The sequence below is a fragment of the Phacochoerus africanus genome, chromosome 6, assembly GCF_016906955.1.
Source record: "Phacochoerus africanus isolate WHEZ1 chromosome 6, ROS_Pafr_v1, whole genome shotgun sequence".
Taxonomy (NCBI): Eukaryota; Metazoa; Chordata; class Mammalia; order Artiodactyla; family Suidae; genus Phacochoerus; species Phacochoerus africanus.
Window position 1 is genome coordinate 16,233,166 of NC_062549.1, and position 24,692 is coordinate 16,257,857.

Sequence of the window (24,692 nt, forward strand, 5' to 3'; positions counted from 1 at the left end):
CCAGGGATTGAACCCGAATTCTCATGGATACTAGACGGGTTTGTTCCTGCTAAGCCACAAGGGGAACTACTCGATGTTCATCTCTAACACGTAACACTGAAATCTAGGTATTTCTTTTTTGACTCCCTTCTAGAACAGTCCCCCTAACGGCATTATAGCTTATTCTAACACTTTATACTTGAATCCGTCTTGTTGTTTTTACTGGTGTATCTTTACAAACTTTATTTTTAAAATATGTGACTGTTTCTGTGTTGGAAAGAGAGGGTCAGGGACTCACAGAGGAGGCAGAGCACCTTTGGGATCTGTTACCTTTATTCCAACCCCTGATTTGTGACACACCTCCTTAATTGTACTGGCGTCAGAGGGAAGAGAGACGAGCTGCCCAGGGCGAAAGCAGGATCAACCCTGCATCTACTGTGGCTCTCCCTAGTGTCACCAAAAATAATCGATCAGAAAGGCATCTATATGAAATACTGCAGCCTTGCAACTAATTTGTATTATTGCCACCCAGTCTATTACACACAGTTAGGAAATGATTCTATTAGTTAGCAATATTACTATAAAAACTTCAGGGGTTGTAAGCCGTAATTTTCATAACAACAGTTGCAGGCCATTATCATATACTGTTTTTCTCATATACATATCTACTAGTCATCTTTTTTTTTTTTTTACAATAATGCCTTAAAAAACCAGGCATACACACATATAGAATGCACCATGAAACATCCTGGTTAATTAGAACCATCTCTTAAGGATTAAAGCTAATAAGACAATAAAAAAATGCTAACTTGGCTACATCAGATGCTGATGCCCTTGCCTGATTCGGCATCCCCTGACTTTTGTCCTTAGCTCACATGTCAAAGACAATCTGGTAGATCTTTTGCCAAAAGTTTCATCCTATTAGGATGATCTGTAATACGAAGGTCTCAAATAATTTGCAATGAATACATTATAATCCACAATGAATGCATTACAACACTGTTTCAAATCCGATGTCAAGAAAGTGACTGTAATTTTCATTATAATTAGCAATATTTTTCTAGAAAAGTAATAAAGTTTACTCCTACTGGGAGAAGCAAAAGCTTAAAAGTTAATGAGCATCAGCTGCTATTTTGAGGAATGGCTGTGATAGATTATTGCCTACATGATTATTCATTACTAGATTTGTGATTTTAATTGCAAGATTTTAATGATTATAAAATTGTTCCTAATGAATCATGTCATTATTTAGATAGTGTCATCTCCTGACAAACATAAAAATGCTTAGGGAAAAAAATCAAAAGCACTAACAAAATACACTTTTTGAGGGCTGTCTACAGTTTTTCCTTACAAAATATGAAAATCCTAGGCTTTCCAATTCACTTTTTTTTTTTGGTCTTTTTGCCTTTTCTTGAGCCGCTCATGCGGCATATTGGAGGTTCCCAGGCTAGGGGTCCAACTGGAGCTGTAGCTGCCGGCCTACACCAGGGCCACAGCAATGCAGGAGCTGAGCTGTGTCTGCAACCTACACCACAGCTCACGGCAACACCGGATCGTTAACCCACTGAGCAAGGGCAGGGATCAAACCCGCAACCTCATGGTTCCTAGTCGGATTCGTTAACCGCTGCACCACGACGGGAACTCCCCAATTCACTTTTGAGAGGTATGCGAGTTCAAAGTTTCAAGAGTTCATGATAGTAACAGGAGCAAATTAAAGACAAATGTACAACTCAGCAAAAATTGAGTGCCCACTGTACACAGAGACAATAAGTTCGGTAGCACTATGAAATGTTTTCTGATACCCGTCACGAAACCTTTTCTAATAGACACCGAACCACCATCAGAAACCCCAGGATTTGTTCCAAAATCTCTAAATAAAGAGCTGAATATCCTACCTCCAAGTATCAACAAAAGAATCAAAATCTACCAATTTGAAGAAATGTAACTGGTTTCCCTGAGAGGCGGCATGGTGTAATGGAGGGACCTCAGAGTAAAACAAGCTAGGGTTCAAAACTGCGACTCTGGAGTTCCCTTCATGGCTCAGTGGTTAATGAATCTGACTAGGACCCACGAGGATGAGGTTTTGTTTCCTGGCCTTGCTCAGTGGGTTAATAAGGATCTGGCGTGGCTGTGAGCTGTGGTGTAGGTGTATCGCAAATGAGGCTCGGATCTGGTGCTGCTGTGGCTGTGGCTGGCAGCTATAGCTCTGATTTGACCCCGAGCCTGGGAACCTCCATATGCTGCAGATGGAATCCTAAAAAGGAAAAAAAAAAAAAAAAAAAAAAAAAAAGACAAAACTGCAACTCTTTCATAAGCTATGTGACACTAAGTTGCTTAAATGTTTCTGAAGTTGTTTCCCCAGTTGTACAATGATGGTAACAGTACCTACCTTTTAGAATGATTTAAAAAATAACAAAGTGGTACATACACAAAGTACTTACTCAACAACTGGTATCCGTTACTATTAATGCTAATTACTGAGTCCATTAGATACAAAAAACAGTGGAAAAAGGATGGAGTGGTAAACTCTTTAAAAATGTTTTAGGGAGTTCCTGTTGTGGCTCAGAGGGTTAAGAACCCAACTATCCATGAGGATGCAGATTTGATCCCTGGCCTTGCTCAGTGGGTTAAGGATCTGGTGTTACTGTGAGCTGTGGTGTAGGTCGAAGATGTGGCTCAGATGCTGTGTTGCTGAGGCTGTGGCTGTGACCAGCAGCTGTAGCTCTGATTGGAAGCCCGAGCTGTGAATTTCCATATGCCACAGGTGTGGCCCTAAAAAGAAAAAGAAAAAAAAAGTTTTAAAATCAAAGGTCTACCGTTCCTTATATACAACCTTTAAGGAGATATGTGTTCCAGAATTGAGAATTATTTCTGATTTGAGAAAGGTAATAAAACATAATTCTGTAATATTACACAGAAGTCCCAGTGACTTGGAAAAACACCCCATTCTCAAACATAGTCTTTCAGCCTCAGGCCAATTTAGTTCAGATTTTGCCACCAAATGAGTTACTAAAAAACATTTGGTTTTTTGAGTTGCTAGTGAGGGATTGTGCATCTATTAAATACAGTGCAAAAAGAAAAGAATAGTTACCTTATAGTTTTTTAAGATATCTAACTGCACTGAGACTACCACATAATAGAGCTAGATAATATATACTAATAAATATTAAAAACATAATAGCAGCCGTTGCATCTTACCTGTACGAACACTTACTATACAACAAGCATTGTTCTGAGTGCTTTGCATAGATTATCACATTCAATCCTGAAACCAACCCTGAGGTAAACACTATTACTATTTTTATCTCACACATAAAGTAAATAGCTTGTCAAAAATGTTTGATGTGCGCTTCAAGTTTTCAAAATTAGAGGTGGGAGAACAAATTAATGACACAATAATGAGACAGTAGGACCAATCCAGAATGGGCATTTTCCAACACAACTAAATGGCCTGGTCTCTCTTAAAAAAAAAAAAAAGGTGGAGGAGTTGCCTTGTGGGGCAACAGGTTAAGATCTGCTGTTGTCACTGCTGTGGTGCGGGTTCAGTCCCTAGCCTGGGAACTTCCACTTGCCACAGTGTGCAGCAAAAAAAAAAAAGGGGGGGGGAACCATTTTCAGATGAAAAGAGCCATCATAAAAATAAAAACTATAGCCTCATGTGTCACCATGTGTCATCAAAAAAACCCACGAAGTTTTATTTAAAAGATTAGAAACTGGAATAAAAATATAAGTTTAATAAAAATCTGGTATGGTAAGAATAAAAGTTCTACTTTAAGATTAGTTTACAATTATTTCCTATTTTCTAAAGAATAAACCAGGAGTGACAACCATCTGACCCACCTCCAGTGGTTCAGGAGAGAAGAATGGTTTTTACATTTTAGAATGATTTCATTTTAGATGGTTATGTAAGTACACACATAATATCCTCAATTTTGCTCTTGGCCAACAAAACCAAACTGAAAAATTTGCCGGTCATTTATGATTAGGATGTTCTATCATTTTAAAACAATATACTTCCATATACACTGTACATACATTTACAACATTTTTATTCTACGGCTAACATTTGGAATCCTATATATATATATACATATGCATTTTTCGGCGTGTACCAATAGTTTATTCCATTTTATTACTGAGTAGTAGTCCACTGTATGGATACACTATAGTTTGTTTCTCCACTTACCTGTTGATGAACCTTTGGGAATCCTGTTTTTATACTAAAATGTCTGAATGACCATGAAAGGCTAAAATTACCAACTATTCATGGTAAAAAGGACAGATGGCTTGTATGTCATTGTTTCATAACTGTTTCCACTGTGGGTTCAACCTTCAATGCTCTTGTTTTAAATTTTTTTATGGCTGCACCTGTGGCATATGAAAGTGCCCAGGCCACACCTCTTCAGTGACACAAGGGAGCCACTACAGTCAGGTTCTTAACTCTGCCACAGCAGGAACTCCTCAATGCTCTCTTCTTTAGAATTTAAAATTTAAGTTTAAGCATTAAAGCAACTGAAGAAAAAGACTAAGACATTTGGCCTAAATACCTGGTGAAGAAACTGTTGATAACCTTTATCTTTTTAAAATTATTAATAAGTCTGGGATTTCCATGGAAACTACAAAATAATTTTTTTTTTGTCTTTGTGCTTTTTTTCTTGAGCTGTTCCTGCAGCATATGGAGGTTCCCAGGCTAGGGGTCCAATCGGAGCTGTAGCCATGGGCTTATGCCAGAGCCATAGCAATGCGGGATCCAAGCCGCATCAGCAACCCACACCACAGCTCACAACAAAGCCAGATCCTTAACCCACTGGGCAAGGCCACATAATGAACCCGAAACCTCATGGTTCCTAGTCAGATTCGTTAACCACTGTGTCAAGACAGGAACTCCCAAAGTACATTTTTTGTGTGTGTGTGTGTCTTTTTTTGTCGTTGTTGTTGTTGTTGCTATTTCTTGGGCCGCTCCCACGGCATATGGAGGTTCCCAGGCTAGGGGCTGAATCGGAGCTGTAGTCACCGGCCTATGCCAGAGCCACAGCAACGCGGGATCCGAACCGCGTCTGCAACCTACACCACAGCTCACGGCAACGCCGGATCGCCAACCCACTGAGCAAGGGCAGGGACCGAACCCGCAACCTCACGGTTCCTAGTCGGACTCGTTAACCACTGCGCCACGACGGGAACTCCCCAAAGTACATTTTTGATTGACATACATTGCTAGCTATTCATGTTAACAACCAAGAAATTAAAAGCAATACACTAAGTATTATATAACCTGAAGCAAAATAATTACACAGGAGACAGACAATCCTGAAAACAGCATTTAGCTAATCAAGTAGGGAAAAAAACCTTAATTTTTTTTTTTTTTTTAAAGTGATATGTATACAATGGAATACTGATCAGCCATAAAAAGGAACTAGTGGAGTTGCCGTCATGGCTCAGAGGGAAATCTGACTAGGAACCATGAGGTTGTGGGTTCAATCTCTGGCCTTACTCAGTGGGTTAAGGATCTGGTGTTGCTGTGAGCAGTGGTGTGGGTCGCAGACGCGGCTCAGATCCCACGTTGCTGTGGCTCTGGTGTAGGCCTGCAGCTACAGCTCTGATTAGCCCCCTGGCCTGGGAACCTCCATGTACCAAAGGTGCAGCCATAGAAAAAAGACAAAAAAAAAAGGCAACTAGTGATACATAATAGCAAGAATGAATCTCAAAAACAATATGCTGAATGATAAAAGCTTTACACATACTATTACTGACTAGCTCTGTTTAGGTGAAATTTTAGAACAGGTAAAACTAACCTACAGGAAAACCATCCTAGTAGTGCTTACCTAAAAAGGATATAATGGAACTTTCTGGAATATAATGATAGGTCTGCACATGTTCCAAAAGGGTATGTGTTTGTCAAACTGAACAAATGAACACTTAAGATTTATCCATTATATGCAAATTTTATATCAACAATTAAATGCAGTTAATTAAATGTAGGTGTAAGCATTTATGGGCAAGTATAGTGATGTCTGCAATATACGTAAAATGCAAAAAAAAAAGAGGAATTAATCAATAGAGGGACAGAAAAATGGATAGATCGATGATACAGCTTAGTAATATATAAGTACAGTACAGTTTAGAAGGACCTAAATCATGGGTATACATCTGTTTAACTCTTACAAATCTGCTGTACGTTTAAAATTTTTCATACGAGAATGCTGGGTTGAAAAAATGAATCAAGAGTTCCCTGGTGGCTCAGTGGGTTAAGGTTCCGGTGTTGTCACTGCTGTGGAGTGGGTTTAATCCCTGGCATGGGTACTTTTGTATGCCGTGGGTGTAGCCAAAGAAAAGAGAAAAGAAAAGATATAAACCAAACAGCTAAATAAAAACTATCACTTAAGTTGAAGTCACAAACTTTTAATTAAAAAAATAAGCTTTTTTTCATTAAACAAAAAAATAATCCTTGCTGAGTTATGAGAACACAGCAAAGTGGGACAAAGCAAATCATGACTCATAACATCTGCATCCTGCTGATGGAGAAAACCAGCCTGAGAAACACAACAGACCAAGATGTCCCCCTCTTCACTGACCTTTTGAATACCCACAGACTGCAGGATATTCAGCTTTCTTTTTCTCTGGAAGGTATCCAAGTCCCACAGCTGTGCTGTATCAGAGGACGTAGTGATGGCATATCTCCCTGAGGCGTGCACGGAGATGGAAAACACGGAGGATTCGTGTCCTCTCATCCAGCTAACCAGCTCCTTGGTGACTGCGGGGAAAAGGAAAGTTACACAAGTAAAGCCCCATATTTCATCCAAGAACGGATCCAACGACAGCTAGGTATTACGTGAGGCCCCTCCGTCTCCATTAGCATCCAGAAAACTGGAGCCTGTGGCTCGGTGGTAAAGAGCACTGCAGGACATGTTGGTAGCACACAGCAAGGAGGGAGGAGGAGATGAGGCCAAAAAAGGGCTTAACAACAGCCTTGAATGTGTGTGCTATGGAGTCTGGGCTTTCTCTTGCACCAGCTTTATGTAGGAGAATACTGTATCTCATTTGTTTCAGGAAGAGCGCTTTGAAGATACGGTGGATATACTAGAAAGGAGGACGAGATTACAAAACGACGAGCTGAGCTGCTGCTGCAACAATCCAGGCAGGAGATAGGAGGGTCTATGCTAAGAATGCAGCCTTGAAGGAAGGAACAAATTCAAGAGCTACAAGGGGGAAAAAAAAAAATCAAAGGATTCAGGGATTCAACAGAGAAGCTGAGACTCCAGTGGCTGCTGTTAAGTTGTATAAACAGGTGGTGAGTCTACAACCTGATGTAAACACATAAGGAGGAACAGACTTAGCACTGTGAGGAGATAATAAATCAGGCTTTTAAAACTGATTTTTTTTTTTTTTTGGTCTTTTTAGGGCCGTACCTGCAGCATATGGAGGTTCCCAGGCTGGGGGCTGAATCAGTTATAGCTGCTGGCCTATGCCACAGCCACAGCCAAGTGGGATCCAAGCTGCGTCTGTGACCTACACCACAGCTAATGGCAACGCTGGATCCTTAACCCACTGAGTGAAGCCAAGGATTGAACCTGCAACCTCATGGTTACTAGTTGGGTTCGTTAACCACAGAGCCACGATGGGAACTCCTTAAAATTGACTCTGAGGTGTGTGTGTGACATACAAATAGAGAAAACAGTCTGGTAGAAAAAACATCCAAACCTCTTCATGGCAATCATTGATGGGTAGTGAAATTGTATGTGATTTTCATTTTCTTGTTACATTTTTCTGTGTTCCAAGTTTTCTATGGTAGGCATGATTTACTTTGATGATCAATTTTTTCCCCCTCTGGAAAGATGGAACTCAGAAGAGTCAGAAAGCAAGATGTCAATCTGGGAAACATTAAGATACAAGGAAGGTCAAAACTGAAGAGGAACAGATAAACCCTTAGGAAGGGAGGAGTGGCTTCCAAACACCAGTCTGAAGTCTGGCATGACTTAATGATCAATTTTTCCTTAGCCTTCAGTGAAATGAGAAAACTAAAGAAAATGCAATGAGCTTTTCATAAAGCTTAATTTAAAAGCACTACCTTTCAGGGAGTTCCCGCTGTGGTGCATGGGAACAAATCCAACTAATACCCATGAGAATGCAGGTTCGATTCCTGGCCTCGATCAGTGGGCTGGGGATCCAGCGTTGCTTCGAGCTGTGGTATAGGTCACAGACGCAGCTCAGATCCCACGTTGCTGTGGTATAGGACAGCAGCTGTAGCTCCAATTTAAGCCCTAGCCTAGGAACTTTCATATGCCACGGGTGTGGCTCTAAAAAGCTAATAAACAATAAAAGTATACCTTTTAATTTATTCTATCCTTCTATGTTTAAAAAAAAACCCTTGCTGGAGTTCCTGCTGTGGCGCAATGGGATTGGCAGTGTCTCTGCAGCACGCAGGTTCCATCCCCGGTCAGCACAGTGGGTTAAAGGATCCAGCGTTGCCACCGTTGCATGTAGGTCACAACTGTGCTCTTGGATCTGATCCCTGGTCCAGGAACTCCATATACCACAGGGAAGCAAAAAAAAAAAAAAACACACAACCCAAAGAAGCCCTTGTTTTATGAAATGAGGTTACATTTTTTTTTCCCAATGTAAAACTAATTAGCAAGTCAATTAGCAAAATTAAAAGCTAACAGCCTATGTCATTTTCTCAACTTTTTAATTGAGTCAAATATCCAAAAGTCTAGGGACCACTAAAAGCACCCAGAAGAGAGACTACAAAGAAGCGGTCCAGAAAAGTAGAACCAAGAGAGGTAACAGTAGAAAGTAAAGTCTTGAAGTTACCTAAAGTGTTAAAAGCTACGGAGAAATAAAATGCGAAGGATGAAGAGCATTTACACAACCAGCGGTTACTCAAGACCTCGGAGATCCACGTCTTGGGAGCACGGGGTAGGGGAAGCAAGAGCCAGAACTCAGCGAGGGAGGCTGCGAAGGGAGGGAGGGAGGTGGGGAGGCGGAGACAACATCTAAGGACGGGGCTTCCTTTGGGGGGTTTTGCTAAGACAGAAGAGACTACAGAAGGATAAAACTAAGAGGAGAGAAGAGAATGGACGGAATCCAAGGAAAGCAATCACAGACGAACTTAAGACTTTGTTTTTCAGAATTTCTGTGGTAGCAGTGTTTGTAATGCCAAAAACTGGAAACATCAATAGGTAATAAATTAATTACAGTATTGCAAACATCCAGAGTAGAATAGTACTGATTTTAAATATACGAATTTTTTTCCCATTGTGGCACAGCAGAAATGAATCTGCCTAGTAACCATGAGGTTGCAAGTTCAACCCTTAGTCTTGCTCAGTGGGTTAAGGATCTGGCATTGTCATGAGCTGTGGTGTAGTTCGAAGACATGGCTCAGATCCCGTGTTGCTGCGACCGTGGCGTAGGCCAGCGGCTACAGCTCAGATTTGACCCATATGCCAAGGGTGTGGCCCTAAAAAACAATATACATATGAATTTTTAATGGGGTAAGAAAATGATTCAATATAAATGGGATGATCAGGTATTTGTTAGACTATAAAAAAGGTATGGGCATAGAAAACAGATTGGAAAGATCAGTCCCTGTTATAAAAACACTGTCTGTCTCTGGGCACTATTGAGGGTTGATGCTTTTTCCTTCTGGACGTACAGTGAGAGGGTAGGAGTGATTAAGAGCAGGGACCCTGCAGCTTGACTCCTGGATCAGGAATCCTGGCTCCACTGCTTACCAAGTTGTGGGATCTTGGTCAAGTTACTTCTGTGCCTCAGTTTCCTCATCTGCAAAATGGGCTTAATAACGGTATCCATCTCTGTGGTTATTATGACAATTAAAATTAACATGCATAAAATAAGTTATAAACTTTCTATATACTTTAACACACTGGTTACATTACTAAGAAAAAACAATGAAGTCGAGTTTTTTCTTTAGTTTGCAGAACTCAAGGTGCTCTATTAAAAAATATGACGTGGTATGAAACACATAGGTTACAGTAAAACAAAAAACAAAAAAACAAAACCTATTTATTCTTATATCTGTGTAGCAAGGAATTTGGCCTTGAAAGAGTGGTCTGGCCTTTGCTCAGGCTCCAAGGAGGCAACCTCTAAACTGTTGGCATTTCCCCAGTAGTAGGCGTGTCTTTGTAATTCATGGCAGGTCCCTGGGCAAGAGCAGATGGTTTATACGAAGGAGAGAACCTCAAAGTGGGGCCTGGCCACAATTGAAAGACCAACTACGGGAGTGATTAGAAGCCTGGGATTTGGGCCACGTGATATCCAGAGAAAAGGAGGGCTGGAAACTGAGTTCAACCAAACGGGCAATAATCCAATCAAGCCCATGTAGTGGAGCCTCAATAAACACTCTGGACGTCAGAGCCTGGGTCAATACTCAGCGTGCCTGGCCACACACTGATGTGGGAAGGTAATGTGTTTCCTGAGCACAATAGAAGCTTCTCTTTAGGCAGACTCCCAGATTCCACCCTATAAGTCTCTTCTTTCGGCTGGTTTTATTTTGCATCTTTTCGCTACATTACAACTATAACCACAGAAACACAGATGAACATAGATCATAAACCAGTCCCTGTTATAAAAACACAGTGAAGTACGTCAGAAAGAGAAAGAAAATATCGCGTGATGTCATTTATATGTGGCTAAAAAAGGGCACAAATGAACTTATCTATGAAATAGAAACACTCACAGACATAGAGAACAGACCTGTGGCTGCCAAGGGGGAGTGGGGTGAGGGAGGGATGGACTGGGAGTCTAGCAGGGACAGATGCCAACTATTTTATAGGGAATGGGTAAACTACAAGGTCCTACTCCATAGCACAGGGAACTATACTCAGTATCCTGTGATAAACCATAATGGAAAATATGACAAACAATGTGTGTGCACACACGTGTGCGTGTGTGTGTGTATCTCTCTGAATCACTTCACTGTATAGCAGAAATGAATACAATATTATAAATCAACGATACTTCAATAAAATAAATTAAAAACAATTATAACCATAGCCCAGTGCTTCCTGGAATTCTGTGAGTCATTCTAGTGATTCTCAAACCTGCAGGTAGTTGTGGGGACCCTGAATTTGTAGCCAGCTGATCTGATGTGAGGATGGTCCCAAGCCCCCAAATCTGTGGCCAGTGTCTCCAGTGAGGGCTGTCTTGTAGGGTCTGCTCCCTCAGACTGCACAGATTAGCCAACTCCTTGGGGTACGTCTGTCTATATTTCACTCTGCTTCAAAAGATAAATAGGGCTTCTTACCTGTATCGAAACATTTAATAGAATAATCAGCTAATGCCACAAGGAATTCAGACTTCCTATGAAGATTAAAGGCCAGAGCTGTGCAGGCTTGTGCTGTTCGCTGAACAAGATTAAACCTATTAAGAGATCACTGTGTTAGTATCAGAAAGTCTTCCAATAATCATAAAATTGCATGTTGGAGGAGTCCTTAGAGAGGAAGAAAGTGAAACCCAGAAAAATGAGCTCTCATTTTGGCAGGACAAAAAAACAGATTACTCAGAAAGCTACTACAGAGACTCTCAACCAGAGTTATGGATATAAAAAGAAAAGGACAGTTTCCCTCATGGCTCAGTGGTTAACAAACCCAACCAGGATCCATGAAGATGAGGGTTCACTCCCTGGCCTTGCTCAGTGGGTTAAGGATCTGCTGTTGCCATGAGCCGTGGTGTAGGCTGCAGATTCGGCCTGGATCCCACGTAGCTGTGGCTGTGGTGTAGGCTGGCAGCTGTAGCTTTGATTCGGCTCTTAGCCCAGGAACTTCCATATGTTGCAGGTACGGCCCTAAAGAGCAAAATAATAATAATTTTAAAATAAAATAAAAAGGACAAAGGGAGGAGTCAGGGAAAGGCCTGGTGACACATCGAACAAGGGGTGAAGAGGGAGGAGTCAGGAATTCCTCACATGTGAAGATGTCCCATAAAGCTGCTGTAATGGTTAAAGCAATGATACATGATGATTAAATAAAATAATGTTATGTTTAGTGATCAGCAGAGTGCTTGGCACAGAGGTAGAGTTTAATTTACCACAAAGTTTTCAAGCTTAGGCAAAAAAGGAACAAGTATGGGGGTAGGAAATAATAATTCTGGTTTTAAACACGTAGAGTTTAAGGCCTCTGAAAAATATTAGAGCCGTGCTGTCCACAAGAAATATAATGCAGGCCACATGTGCAATTTAAAATTTTCTAGAAGCCCCATTTTACAAAAGTAAAAAGAAACCAATAAAATTAATCTTGACATATTTACTTAATTCACTGTGTACCTAAAGTATTATTTCGACATTTAATCAGTAAAAAAATTATTAGAGAGATTTTACATTCTTCTTTTGTCACAGTAAGTCTTTAAAACCCAGTGTGTATCTTACACGAACAACACATCCCAATTTCAACCAGCCACCTCTCAAGGGCTGAAGAATGACATGCAGTTGGTGGCCACTGCATAACACTGCCCACTCTAGAGGCTCCCTGGTTGGTGGCAGAAGCAGATCTGAGTTGACAGTGTCACGTGGCAGTTGAAGCCTGAGGCTCTGGTGGTGGTGAGACTATTAAAGAAACACCTGGAGTTCCCGTCGTGGCGCAGTGGTTAACGAATCCGACTAGGAACCATGAGGTTGCGGGTTCGGTCCCTGCCCTTGCTCAGTGGGTTAACGATCCGGGCGTTGCCGTGAGCTGTGGTGTAGGTTGCAGACACGGCTCGGATCCCGCGTTGCTGTGGTTCTGGCGTAGGCCGGTGGCTATGGCTCCGATTCAACCCCTAGCCTGGGAACCTCCATGTGCTGCGGGAGCGGCCCAAGAAATAGCAACAACAACAACAACAAAAAAAGGCAAAAAGAGAAAAAAAAAAAAGAAACACCTGCAATAAGGAAGGGAGGAGCCCAGGGGCAGGTGCCTGACCAGCCCAACAGTAAGGGGGCAGATACTGGAAAGAGTCAGCAAAGCGAGGGGGAAGTGATCAGAGAGGTAGAAAAGTCAGGAAAGAGTTGGACCTTGAAGTAAAAGGGAAAAAAGAAAGGAAGACAAGAGGGTTTAGTAAGAGGAGAACTGAAAAGAGAGCATTCGATTAGCCAATTAGGAAGATTCTGAGGGAGTCCACTGTAGTGGGCTTTCGAAACACATGGGCCTGATTGCAGGGCACAGATCCACCACTTACTCCCCTGCTCAGATGTGAGTAGTCACAGGAAGAGAAGGGACAGTGGACGGAATAAAAAAGAGGAACACTCACGGTGCAAAGTCCCAAGGGCCGCTGTGGAAGATTAGAGATTAGCAGGGAAAGAAATGAGGCCACCTATTTTTATCAATCAAGTGGCAAAGAGTTAGGGATGGTTGAACTTACAGATCTGTCTGAGGTTGCGGTCGGGGAGAAGGAAAGGAAGCTTGAGGGTGCCTGTATTCTCAAAAAGCAGGAAGCTTGGCAGTCAGAGTCTGAACACAAGGAGTCAAGGAAATTGGCGAAGGTTTGGAATACTCAGAGAAGAACCGGAAAAGTAAGTAACAAAGCACTAGCCTCGCTGATGCTGAAGGTCCTGCTCTGTAATGCAGCCAGTCAACAACTGATTATTTTCGTTTAGCAGAGGGAGCAAAGAAGAGATAGGTGTATTGATTTAAGATTGAGAATTGGTTGGGTAGGTTAGGCAAGAGTAAAGGTTGGGAGAATTATGGCATTATTATTATTATTTTTTTTTTTGGTGAAGAGTAGAAACAATGCTTAACAGAGTTCTACCTAGTAAATCACAGATAAGTAAATCAAATACGACCTCTTCTTTCCCTAAACTATTTGAGAATAAGTTACTGAGATTTTTACGTTTCCTACAAAAAAGGAAATTCTCCTATATAATCACAAGGCAACACACATTTATATATTCCTACCAACTGATCCTCAGACCCCAGTTTTGCCCATGGTCCCAATAGTGCCCTCTGCAGCAAAGGATCAGTCCCGATCCGAGCCTTGACTTGTCCTGTGTCTAGCCTCCCTCCATCCTCAACAGCTCTTCAGATGTTCTACAACTTTCATGACCTTAACCCTTGTGAAGATCACAGGCCAGTCTTGCTATATGATGCCCTTAATTTAGCCTTGTCTGCTGATTCTACTAACTACACTCAGGTCACACATCTTGGGTAGGAGTATCACAGAAGTGACGCTGTGTCTTATCACTGCGCCCTATCAGGTGGCAGGCAAACTTTGATTTGTCCCATTACTGATTAATTTTAATCATTCGATAATGTGGTGTTTGCCAGGCTTCTTCACTATAAAATTCCTTTTTTCCCTCTTTAATAAGTGTTTTGTGGGGAGGTACTTTGCGACTACGCGAATACCCATTTTCATTACACTGTATGTTGATCACAGCATATGAACTCACAGGCTTCTATTGTATTCAGTGGGTTAGGACACATCTCTATCACTAACTCTGAACCTCTAAATTGTCCCCCGTCTGCCCAGAGAGCTCCTTCAAGCTGACCTTTACGTCCTTTGACACATCATCCCCATCGTTATTTCAACAAGTCCTCCTTTCTGCCTACAAAGTGTTCCAGGTGCATCTTCAACTTTTCCGGCCTCCATCCTGAAACCTGGCTCTTTCTGCAAGGATCCCGGATTCTTTTTAGCAGAGAGGGATATTTGAAAAAGAACTGGCCACTGGGTATATTCATTGCTATTATTATTGCTCCCAGGTCCTCTGAGTGGACAAAGCTAGGAAATATAAGTACGTGTGCTTCATTCACTCTCTCATACACACACCTCCACTTAGCTCTATGTTTGCATATGTTCAAGACCAGTTCACACAGCTATACCCCATGCCCATCCAGTTCCACAGGGTTCAGTACAGTTTTCTTCCTTTCCAGATTTTTATCTCTTCTTTCCAATAGTTAGGAACGTGGCCCCCATTATCTTCCATATATTTACTTGTTTGACCCAAACCAGCTGTTTTTTCCCTTCACTGCACCATCCCCATGCAGGTACTTCCTCACTCACTGGCTGGGACCACAGTTTTCCTTCCTACCCATTCCCACTGCCCAGAGCCTACCTTAATCAATCCCACCTAACTGGTTTTGTAGTGCATTATTCAGCAAAGGAAGCAAAGAGGAGGAAGACTGAGGATCAGTGCTATAAAACTCCCAGACCTAGTAAACGCTGCCAACAGTGTACAAAGGAAACTGTGCTCTTTCTAAACAAGGACCAGACATGAACGGCAAAGTCAGCAACAATGAATTTTCAAGTGTAAGAAAAAACAAGCTACTAGAGATGCTGTTAAAACCAGAACTTTGGAGTTCCCGTCGTGGCGCAGTGGTTAACGAATCTGACTAGGAACCATGAGGTTGCAGGTTCGATCCCTGCCCTTGCTCAGTGGGTTAACCATCCGGCGTTGCCGTGAGCTGTGGTGTAGGTTGCAGATGCGGCTTGGATCCCGAGTTGCTGTGGCTGTGGCATAGGCTGGTGGCTACAGCTCCGATTTGACCCCTAGCCTGGGAACCTCCATGTGCCGCGGGAGTGGCTGAAGAAATAGCAAAAAGACAAAAAAAGCAAAAACAAAAAACATAACTTTAATTCTCTTTAAAATAAAAAAAAAAATCCAACCATATTAACTTTCTATTCCTTCCCCCACTTTCTTCCATCAATTCCATTATAAGATAGAATTTTACAAAGTGCTTGAAATATAGTTAAAAACTTAATAAATCTTTCTGAATGAATAATTAACAGCAGGTGTTAAAAGAGTCAGGGAATTAATCACTCGGTAAATCTCAGAAGTATCTGCTCACCTGTTTCCATGCAAGTCAAAAACATAAATATTTCCTTGATGGTCCCCAGCAAGTAAACAATCACCTGAGCTGTCAAAAGCCACATTCAGAAATCGCAAAACTTTGGGAAGGTAATCAGAAGTGTTGTGAATGATGTTCACTATAATTCTGTCAAAACAAAACCAAAACCAAAAACCATTAAAGTCTATGATAAGCATTGCTTGCTATTATGAAAACTATGGCTTTTCTAATACACCTCACAAATTTCCAAGGTTTTTGCCTACATATTCTTCCCTCCCCTTCTGCTGCTCCTCCTCTTCTAGAAGCAAACCTACAATGATTTTTTTTGAAAGCAGTCCAGGAAGTTATTATTAGCTACCATTCACTTATTCATCAAACACCTGGAAACCCATTACATGTCAGACAATGAACAAGTCAAGAGCTAAGAGTAAGTTGACAGACAGGCACCCTGACGTCATGAAGCTTTCAGTCGTTGAAAGACAGGTGCTCTTACCTCATGAAACTTTCAGTAAAGACAGACACTAAAAAAATAGACAACAGATGAATGGATTAAGAAAATGCGGTACATATACACAATGGAATACGTCTCAGCCATAAAAAGAGTGAAATAATGCCATTTGCAGCAACATGGATGCAACTAGAAATCCTCATACTAAGTGAAGTCAGAAAGAGACAAATACCCTATGATATCACTTATATGTGGAATTTAAAAGATGGCACAAATGAACCAATCTACAAAAAGAGAGACTCACAGACCTAGAGAAGAGATTGTGGTTGGCAAGGGAAAAGAGAGGGGGGAGTGGGCTGGACTAGGAGTTTGGGGTTAGTAGATGCAAACTATTACATTTAGAATGGATAAGCAATGAGGTCCCACTCCTACAGCACAGGGAGCTATACCCAATCTCTTGGGTAGAACAGGATGGAAGAAAACATGAGAAAAAGAATGTGTGTGTGTGTGTATATATATATATATATATATACACACACATATATATACATGTATCTGTCTGACTGGGTCATCTTGCTGTACAGCAGAAATTGGCACAACACTGTAAATCAACTATACTTGAGTTAAAAATGTTTTAAAAATTAGGAGTTCTTGTCGTGACTCAGTGGTTAATGAACCTGACTAGTACCCAAGAGGATGTGGGTTTGATCCCTGGCCTCACTCAGTGGGTTAAGGATCTGGTGTTGCTGTGGCTGTGGTGTAGACTGGCGGCTGCAGCTCTGACTTGACCCCTAGCCTGGGAACTTTCGCATGCCTCGTGTTCAGCCCTAAAAAGACAAAAATATATACGTGTGTGTGTGTATGTATAAACACCAGAATAATCCTACCCTTTCCCGCAACAAATTTTTTTTTTCTTTGGTCTTTTTGCCATTTCTTGGGCCGCTCCCGCGGCATATGGAAGTTCCCAGGCTACGGGTCCACTTGGAGCTGCAGCAACGCAGGATCCGAGCCTCGTCTGCAATCTATACCACAGTTCATGGCAACGCCGGATCGTTAACCCACTGAGCAAGGCCAGGGATCGAACCCGCAACCTCATGGTTCCTAGTCGGATTCGTTAACCACTGCGCCATGACGGGAACTCCCCTGAAACAAATTTTCAAGTAATGACATTTTTTATCTTAACTGATTTCTTATGAATTTAAACTTTAATTTTAAAACCACATCGCCTCATTATCACTTCATTTTAAAAATACCAAATTGATTTAAGTATATCAAACATTTTCTTCCGTTTGTCTAAATCTAAGGCTTTTCAGACTCATTGGGTGAAACAGCAAGATTATTTTTATCTAGTCTCTGACAAAGATTCTTGGCTTGACCAAACTAGTCAGGCTCCCAAGGCTTCTGCTAGGCCCATCTGCGCACTTCCTTGTAAAATCTTATTTTAGCAAGAAAGCTGGTCAGTCAGTTTAATCGGAAGCTCCTAAGCTCCGTATCCTCATCCTAGACATCTGATCAGGTTTCTCATCCCCGCCACCTTATCTTCCAAGCCAGGTCTGATCACCTCGGCCTGTCTTCATGAGAAGTCTGCGGGGGAGCTCCCCTTGTGGCCCAGTGGTAACAAACCCAACTAGCATCCCTGAGGACTCAGGTTCGGTCCCTGGCCTTGATCAGTAGGTTAAGGATCCAGCGAGGCTGTGGCGTAGGCATCTCCAATTCAAAGCCTAGCCTGGGAACTTCCATTTGCTGTAGGTGTGGCCCTAAAAAGCCAAAAACAAACAAGAAAAAGAATCCTGTGAGGTAGATTTAGCCAGAACACCCGCATCTCAGGTGTCTTCTCTTAGTAATTTCCCATCTACTGACCCCCATCCTGCTTGTTGGCCTTAACTTCCCACTTGCTCAGGCCATACGTATTCAGAATTGAGCCCAGTTTTAGAGTAGGCTCTCTTTTCCTCTGTTGCAATAGTCCTGAGTACAGTCTGTTTTTACCACTTTAACTACTGTCAAACTCTGCTTTTTCTCTGACATCCCTGAAGGGGAGAGGGATGAATAAATGTACTGAAGTGACAGGTATTAACATCAACATGTTCCCTGGCAATTAAACTCAAACCAAGCAAACGACTGTTGCCTCCAGTCTTTTTTCTGTAACATTTAACTATGTGTATTACATGCTCACTGTTCCAAATATGGAAAATACGGAAAAACGCTAATAAGTCAATTGTATTATAGCCCTACCATCTTGGTATAATCACCACAGCAACATTCTGTCTTTCTGATTTTTCATAGAAATCACACGTATTATTTATTTTTAGAACTGTCTGTCAATTGCTCAGTTCACCTGAGAGAGTCCCTCAGTCCCAAAATACAGTAAAAACATCAGATATTCACTGAACACCAAGAGGCATGAAACACTAATTCCCTAAGACAATTAGGTATGATTATCTTCACTTAGAGCCTGAGAGATTAACTTGCTCAAGGTCACAGAGCTAGTAAATGGACATTTACTTCAACTCCAGTCAATGCTCTCTGCTTTCTCAACATAATAGGATTTTTTTTGGTTTTTTTTTTGGGGGGGGGGGCGGCACCTGCAGCATATGAAGTTCCTGGGCTAGGGATCAAATCCGAGCTGCAGCTGTGGCAAAGCGAGGTGCTTAACCCATTATGCAGGGCTAGGAATCAAACCTGAGCATCAGCAGCCACCCCAGCTGCTGCAGAGCCAGAGCCGGATCCTTAACCACCTCTGCCACAGCAGGAATCCCTCTACACTATAATGATGGGTTTTAATGAGCAAAAAGAAAGCTATGTGTTTGTTTTTGTCTTTTGAGGGTCAAACCCGCAGCATGTGGAGGTTCCCAGGCTAGGGGTTGAATCAGAGCTGTAGCTGCCAGCCTACATCACAGCCACAGAAATGCAGGATCCGAACCGCGTCTGCAACCTATACCACAGCTCATGGCAACACTGGATCCTTAACCCACTGAACGAGGCCAGGGATCGAACCCGTGTCTTCATGGATGCTAGTCAGGTTTGTTAACCAGAACCATGACAGGAACTCCAAGAAAGCTATGTTTTAGTAAAAGAAATAAAAACATTTGCACACAAACTCATTCTTTTTATGTTTCGAACCTTGCACCTGTATCTAGATTTTACAGCAAGAAAGAATTATTGTAGGTTGGCATAACTTTTATAACACTTAGAGAACATCACAAGTAGGGGTGGCATTTACATAAACTCCAAATTTGGAAATGGAAATCTCTACTGAAAAACTCCTATTCTAGGAGTTCTGGTTGTGGCTCAGCAGGGTTAAGAATCTGGCTAGCGTCCATGAGGATTCAGGTTCAATCCCTGGCCTCACTCAGTGGGTTAAGGATCTGGCATTGTCTCAAGCTGCAACGTAAGACTGCAGCTGCACCTCAGATCCAGCGTTGCTGTGGGTGTAGGCTAGCAGCTGCAGCTCTGATTGGACCCCTAGCCTATGAACTTCCATATGGCACAGATGCGGCTATAAAAAAGAAAAAAAAAAGGAAAAAGAAAAATCCCTATTCTAGATAAAATGTTTATTCAGTGCAGTGGAGGTGATGCGTCAGCAGCGTTGTTAGGGGACTGCTAGCAACGAGAAACCAAACAAGCCGACAGTACAACATGTAGCTCAGTGCTTTGGGCATGGGTGGTTGGCACTCAAAAGTCTACTCATTGGTTGAGAAGCAACCAAAAGATCAACAGAATAATTACTAGAACAAGAAATACACAGAAACATAAACTCAAGTGATGCAGCGAGGGCCATGAAATCCTAAGGAATTCGAAGCGAGAAGGTTAGTCTCCGTGAAACAACTGGAACCAAGATGGTACCACTTTGGGACAAAGCCTGCCTTCAAGTCACACAGGAGCCTCAAACAGGACAGAATGACGCGCTGGGGAGGGAGGGGTGAATACGCAGAGCACTGACAATTTTTAGGACAATGGAAATACTTTGTATGAGGTCGTAAAGGTGGATAATGTCATTATATGTCTGTCCGGATCTACAGAATGTAGAATACCTAGAGGGAATCCTAATGTGAAATGTGAACTCTGGGTGATAAAGATGGGTCAGTGTAGGCTCATTAATCGCAACAACTGCAGGTCTGGTGGGGGATATCCATAATGGGGAGGCTAGGCAGGTGTGGGGGCAAGGGGGTACATGGGAAATCTCCGTACCTTGCTCTCAATTCTTCTGTGAACCTAAAACTATCCTAAAGAAATAAAATCTATTAAAAAAATAAAATGGAACAGCAGCAGTGCTAGTCTTACTTGAAGGTCGCCCTACGTTGTAAATACAACTGCTCCCCCTTCCCGCCACCATCACCACCACACACGTTAATACGTAAACTCCAAGAGAACCAGCAGTTTTTTGCTCTCCAGCTGTCCCCCAGCACTTAGCTCGGCACACAGTGGGTCCTCATCAAGCCGTCGATGAATGAATGCTCGCCTGAATACAGACCATGATTCGAGGATGGATAAACGGCATTTGGAACGGGGAGAAGTGCACTCGTCTCCTCCTCTCCCCGCATCCGTTCCTCCTGAGTTCTTTCCCAGCTGGAATACTTAACAAATATTTACTGAGTATCTACTGCGTGCCAGGAATACCACAGGGATACTGTGATAATTAAGGCAGGCAGTCCTGGCACGCATCAGAAGCGCAAATTCCCTGACATAAATCAGGACCTATTACTCCAAGCGGATCCTAAACAGACCCCCGCCCCTAGGACTGGGAAGGAGGTCTTTAAGGACCAAGTGGTCGGAGCAAACCAAGACTAAGGCTACCTGCGTTCCCCAGGGATTCCGCGCGGGATCAGAGCCAGAACCCGAATTTCCACCTAGTCCTACGCACCCCGTCCGGAGACCCTTCCCACTAGCCCCTCGAACGCCTCTCCAAAGCCGTGGACTCGCCCGTCGCCGGCCTCCATCCCCATCCATAGCGCGCCTCCTGCCGCGGCCTTTACCCGTCCCGTGTGGCCGGGGATGGCTTCCGATGCCATATCTTGCCGCTCTCCTTGTTGCCCAGGTCTGTGCTCTGCATGTCGCAGCCCACGCGCTGCTGCAGCCGGCCTGGCGGACAACGGTTCCGGCGCTTTCCCGGCAGGCCCTACGCTCCGGCCCGGGAAACTTGAGCGCCGGCGGCTGCCGCCCCGGCCCGCCGCGGACCGTACCAACTACGAGCAGGACGCAGTCTTTCCATTTACAACTAATCGGGAGGCGGCTTCCTCCCAAACCCCGCCCAGGCGACCCTTCCCGCGCTAGACCATGGGATCGGCCAACGACCAACTCTCTCTTAGATTCCGCCCCCTTTCGCGGTCCAAAGCCTTCTGGGAATCGTAGTTTTCTGCAGGTGCAAAGCGAGAACGAGGAACTGGCTAGGGAATTCTGTTCTCTGGGGGCCTCGCAGGGTTTTAGGCTCCCAAAGGAGGCGATAAAGTGATTTTCCCCAGTGGTCTCTGATTGCGTTTCACATTGTGTTTAGGGATTAAGGGATTGTACAGAAAACTAATAGAAGCCAGGATCCAAATGCATTTAGAATTGAAGGGTTTCTTTTAGAGAACACTTGGGTTCAAAAAGAACCTTTGTGGAGCCCACTCTTGATCTTTTCGCCATTGCTATGAATGTTGTTTCAATTCCATAGTCTAACAAGAGACTCGGTATTATGGTGTCCAATACCCCAGTTATACACCAGTGAAGCGATGTCTTCAACAACTACTTGCATTGACGCCAGAGAAATTCTTTTTTGTAAAAATTCACTTAGAACTTTAACAGTGCTTACTAGGTATCAAACACACTTCTAAGTTCCTTAGAATTTTAATTCATTTAATCCTCAAAGCAAACCTACAACTCTAGTAGCATTACCATCCCCATTTTTACTGCTCTGTGAGGTAATGTATTGGCTTCCTGACAAACTTGGTGCATAAGACGACAGGAATTTATTCATTTGCAGTTCTGGAGCTCAGAGTCTGAATCAAGGTGTTGGTTGGCCACGCCCTCCAGAGGCTCTGATGAAGTATCTTTGCCTCCATTTTCGCATCACTTTCTTTCCTTTAATCTCTATTTGAATCTCACTTTGTTTTTGTTTGTTTGTTTATTTTTGTCTTTTTGGGGCCGCACTCTTGGCATATGGAAGTTCCCAGGCTAGGGGTTGAATTGGAGTTGTAGCCAATGGCCTACACCACAGCCACAGCAACTTGGGATCTGAGCCACTACTGCGACCTACACCACCACTCATGGCAGCGCTAGATCCTTAACCTACTAAGAGGGACCAAGGATCGAACCCACATCCTCATGGATACTAGTCAGGTTCATTAACTGCTGAGCCACAACGGGAACGCCTCACTGCTTTTCTAAGAACACCTGTCATTGCAGGGTAAAAGTGAGATTTTAAATGCATATATAATGCTTTTTAAAAATATTGGAGTTCCCGTCGTGGCTCAGTGATTAACGAATCCGACTAGGAACCATGAGGTTTTGGGTTCGATCTCTGGCCTTGCTCAGTGGGTTAAGGATCCAGCGTTGCCGTGAGCTGCAGTGTAGGTTGCAGACACAGCTTGGATCCCGCATTGCTGTGGCTCTGGCATAGGCCAGCAGCTACAGCTCCGATTCGACCCCTAGCCTGGGAGCTTCCATATGCCGGGAGCGGCCCTTCTTGGCAAAGATAAATAAATAAAATAAAATAAAAATAGTAAAAATATATAATGTCTGAAACAGATATAAATAGATAAAAGTAATATATTTTCATTGAAGAATACTTAAGAAATAGAAAAATATTTTGAAAGTAAAACACAATCTTACCAGCCAGGAAAAAAAAGAGCACCTGTCATTGGATTTTGGCCCCACCTGGAAAATCTAGGCTAACTCCTCATTTAAAGATCCCTAGGAGTTCCCGCCGTGGCGCAGTGGTTAACGAATCCGACTAGGAACCATGAGGTTGCGGGTTCAGTCCCTGGCCTTGCTCAGTGGGTTAAGGAACTGGCATTGCCATGAGCTGTGGTGTAGGTTGCAGATTAGGCTCGGACCCCGCATTGCTGTGGCTCTGGCGTAGGACGGTGGCTACAGCTCCAATTAGATCCCTAGCCTGGGAACCTCCATACGCCGAGGGAAGCGGCCCTAGAAAAGGCAAAAAAACAACAACAAAAAATTAGTTACACCTGTAAATTAGTTACACCTGTAAAGATCCTTGTTCCAAATAAGGTGGCAGTCACAGGTTCTGGAGATTAGGCTGTGGACATATATTTTGGGGGCCCACCATTCAGTCCACTGCGGGTAGGCACTCCTGTTCTCCTCATTTTGCAGACAAGGAAACTGAATTCGTAGAGGAGCCAGGATTAGATATTTAATCTTTTCATTCCTGGTGCCGCGGAAACTGCAAAAACCGTGGCAATGGAAGGAGACAAACTGCATTCGGAGATATGGAAAAGCAAGGTTTATTCAGCACTGGTGCAGGCTCAGATGCGTCACCTCCAGGGTCTGGGCACCAGGTCTTTGTTCTCAGCAACTTCTATACATTACAAGGTCTTGATTTTCTCATGTAAGCATCCCGGGCTCCACCCCACCCCCTTCCCCAAGTAGACAGTGTTCCTCCCTAAGAAACAGAGCAAGCAAGGTTACAGAAGCAGAACTGATAAGCAATACTGGGTACATGATTAGCAGGGCTGCTGGCTTGGACATAGGGCACACAGTTGCTACATTATTATAAGAAGGGTGGTATGAGGCAAGCATAGCTGGAAAGGCTTGCAGCTGCCTTTTTAGCCAAGCGGGGGGGGGGGGGGGGTTGTTCTTTAGTTAAAACTCTCATTTCACTGGTTCCTTTTTTTTTTTACAACAGAAAAATGACTTTTTACAAAATTACCTGGCCAAAATATTTTAAAAGCTACAATTCTACCCAAAAGACAAAACTCTCACAAAAAATTTAGCAATGGAGATTTTTAAACTTTCACCAAGGGGTGACCCAGAGAGACCAGACAACTCTTAGTAAACCCATTGCAGAGGAGATGACTGCATTCCTTATTTTTATTTATTGGATTTGAGAGGGTGTTAAACTATGTACATGAATGTTTGAATTATTGTTCAGAAAACTTAGGGTGTCGAGCTTATGAGCACCTAACACGAAACAGTATATTTCCCACATTTGATTCCACGCTGGTAACTATACAATGTTTTTATCAACAGCAGAGACAAATCTGCTGAATGATTTCCTTAACTACTCTAGTTTAACCTGCCAGTGGCCAGGCTTTTAGGGAGTTCCCATTGTGCCTCGGTGGGTTAAGAACCTGACTAGTATCCACAAGGATGTGGGTTTGATCCTTGGCCTCACTCAGTGGGTTAAGGACATGATGTTGCCGCAGGTTGCCGTGTAGGGCACAGATGTGGCTTGGATCTGGTGTTGCTGTGGCTGTGGCATAGGCTGGCAGCTGCAGCTCTGATTCCACCTCTAGCCAGGGAACTACCATATGCTCCAGGTGCAGCCTTAAAAAAAAAAAGTA

General features: G+C 42.9%; 1 protein-coding gene across 12 annotated transcripts in view; it reads right to left on the reverse strand.

Annotated features, from left to right (window-relative positions):
- Window positions 1-21,372, reverse strand: part of TBC1D31 (TBC1 domain family member 31) — a 77,446-nt gene extending 56,074 nt beyond the window's left edge. For 8 of the 12 annotated variants that reach the window (XM_047783330.1, XM_047783329.1, XM_047783326.1 and 5 more), the window contains exons 1-4: window positions 21,056-21,160; window positions 15,747-15,893; window positions 11,240-11,355; window positions 6,552-6,730 (exon numbers count right to left, since the gene is read on the reverse strand). In XM_047783330.1, the coding sequence (XP_047639286.1) occupies window positions 6,552-6,730; window positions 11,240-11,355; window positions 15,747-15,893; window positions 21,056-21,141 (528 nt within the window). In that variant the 5' untranslated portion in view covers window positions 21,142-21,160. The other 4 variants (XM_047783332.1, XM_047783331.1, XM_047783325.1 and 1 more) reach the window with 1 other exon arrangement.
- Window positions 21,373-24,692: the final 3,320 nt, after the last annotated feature.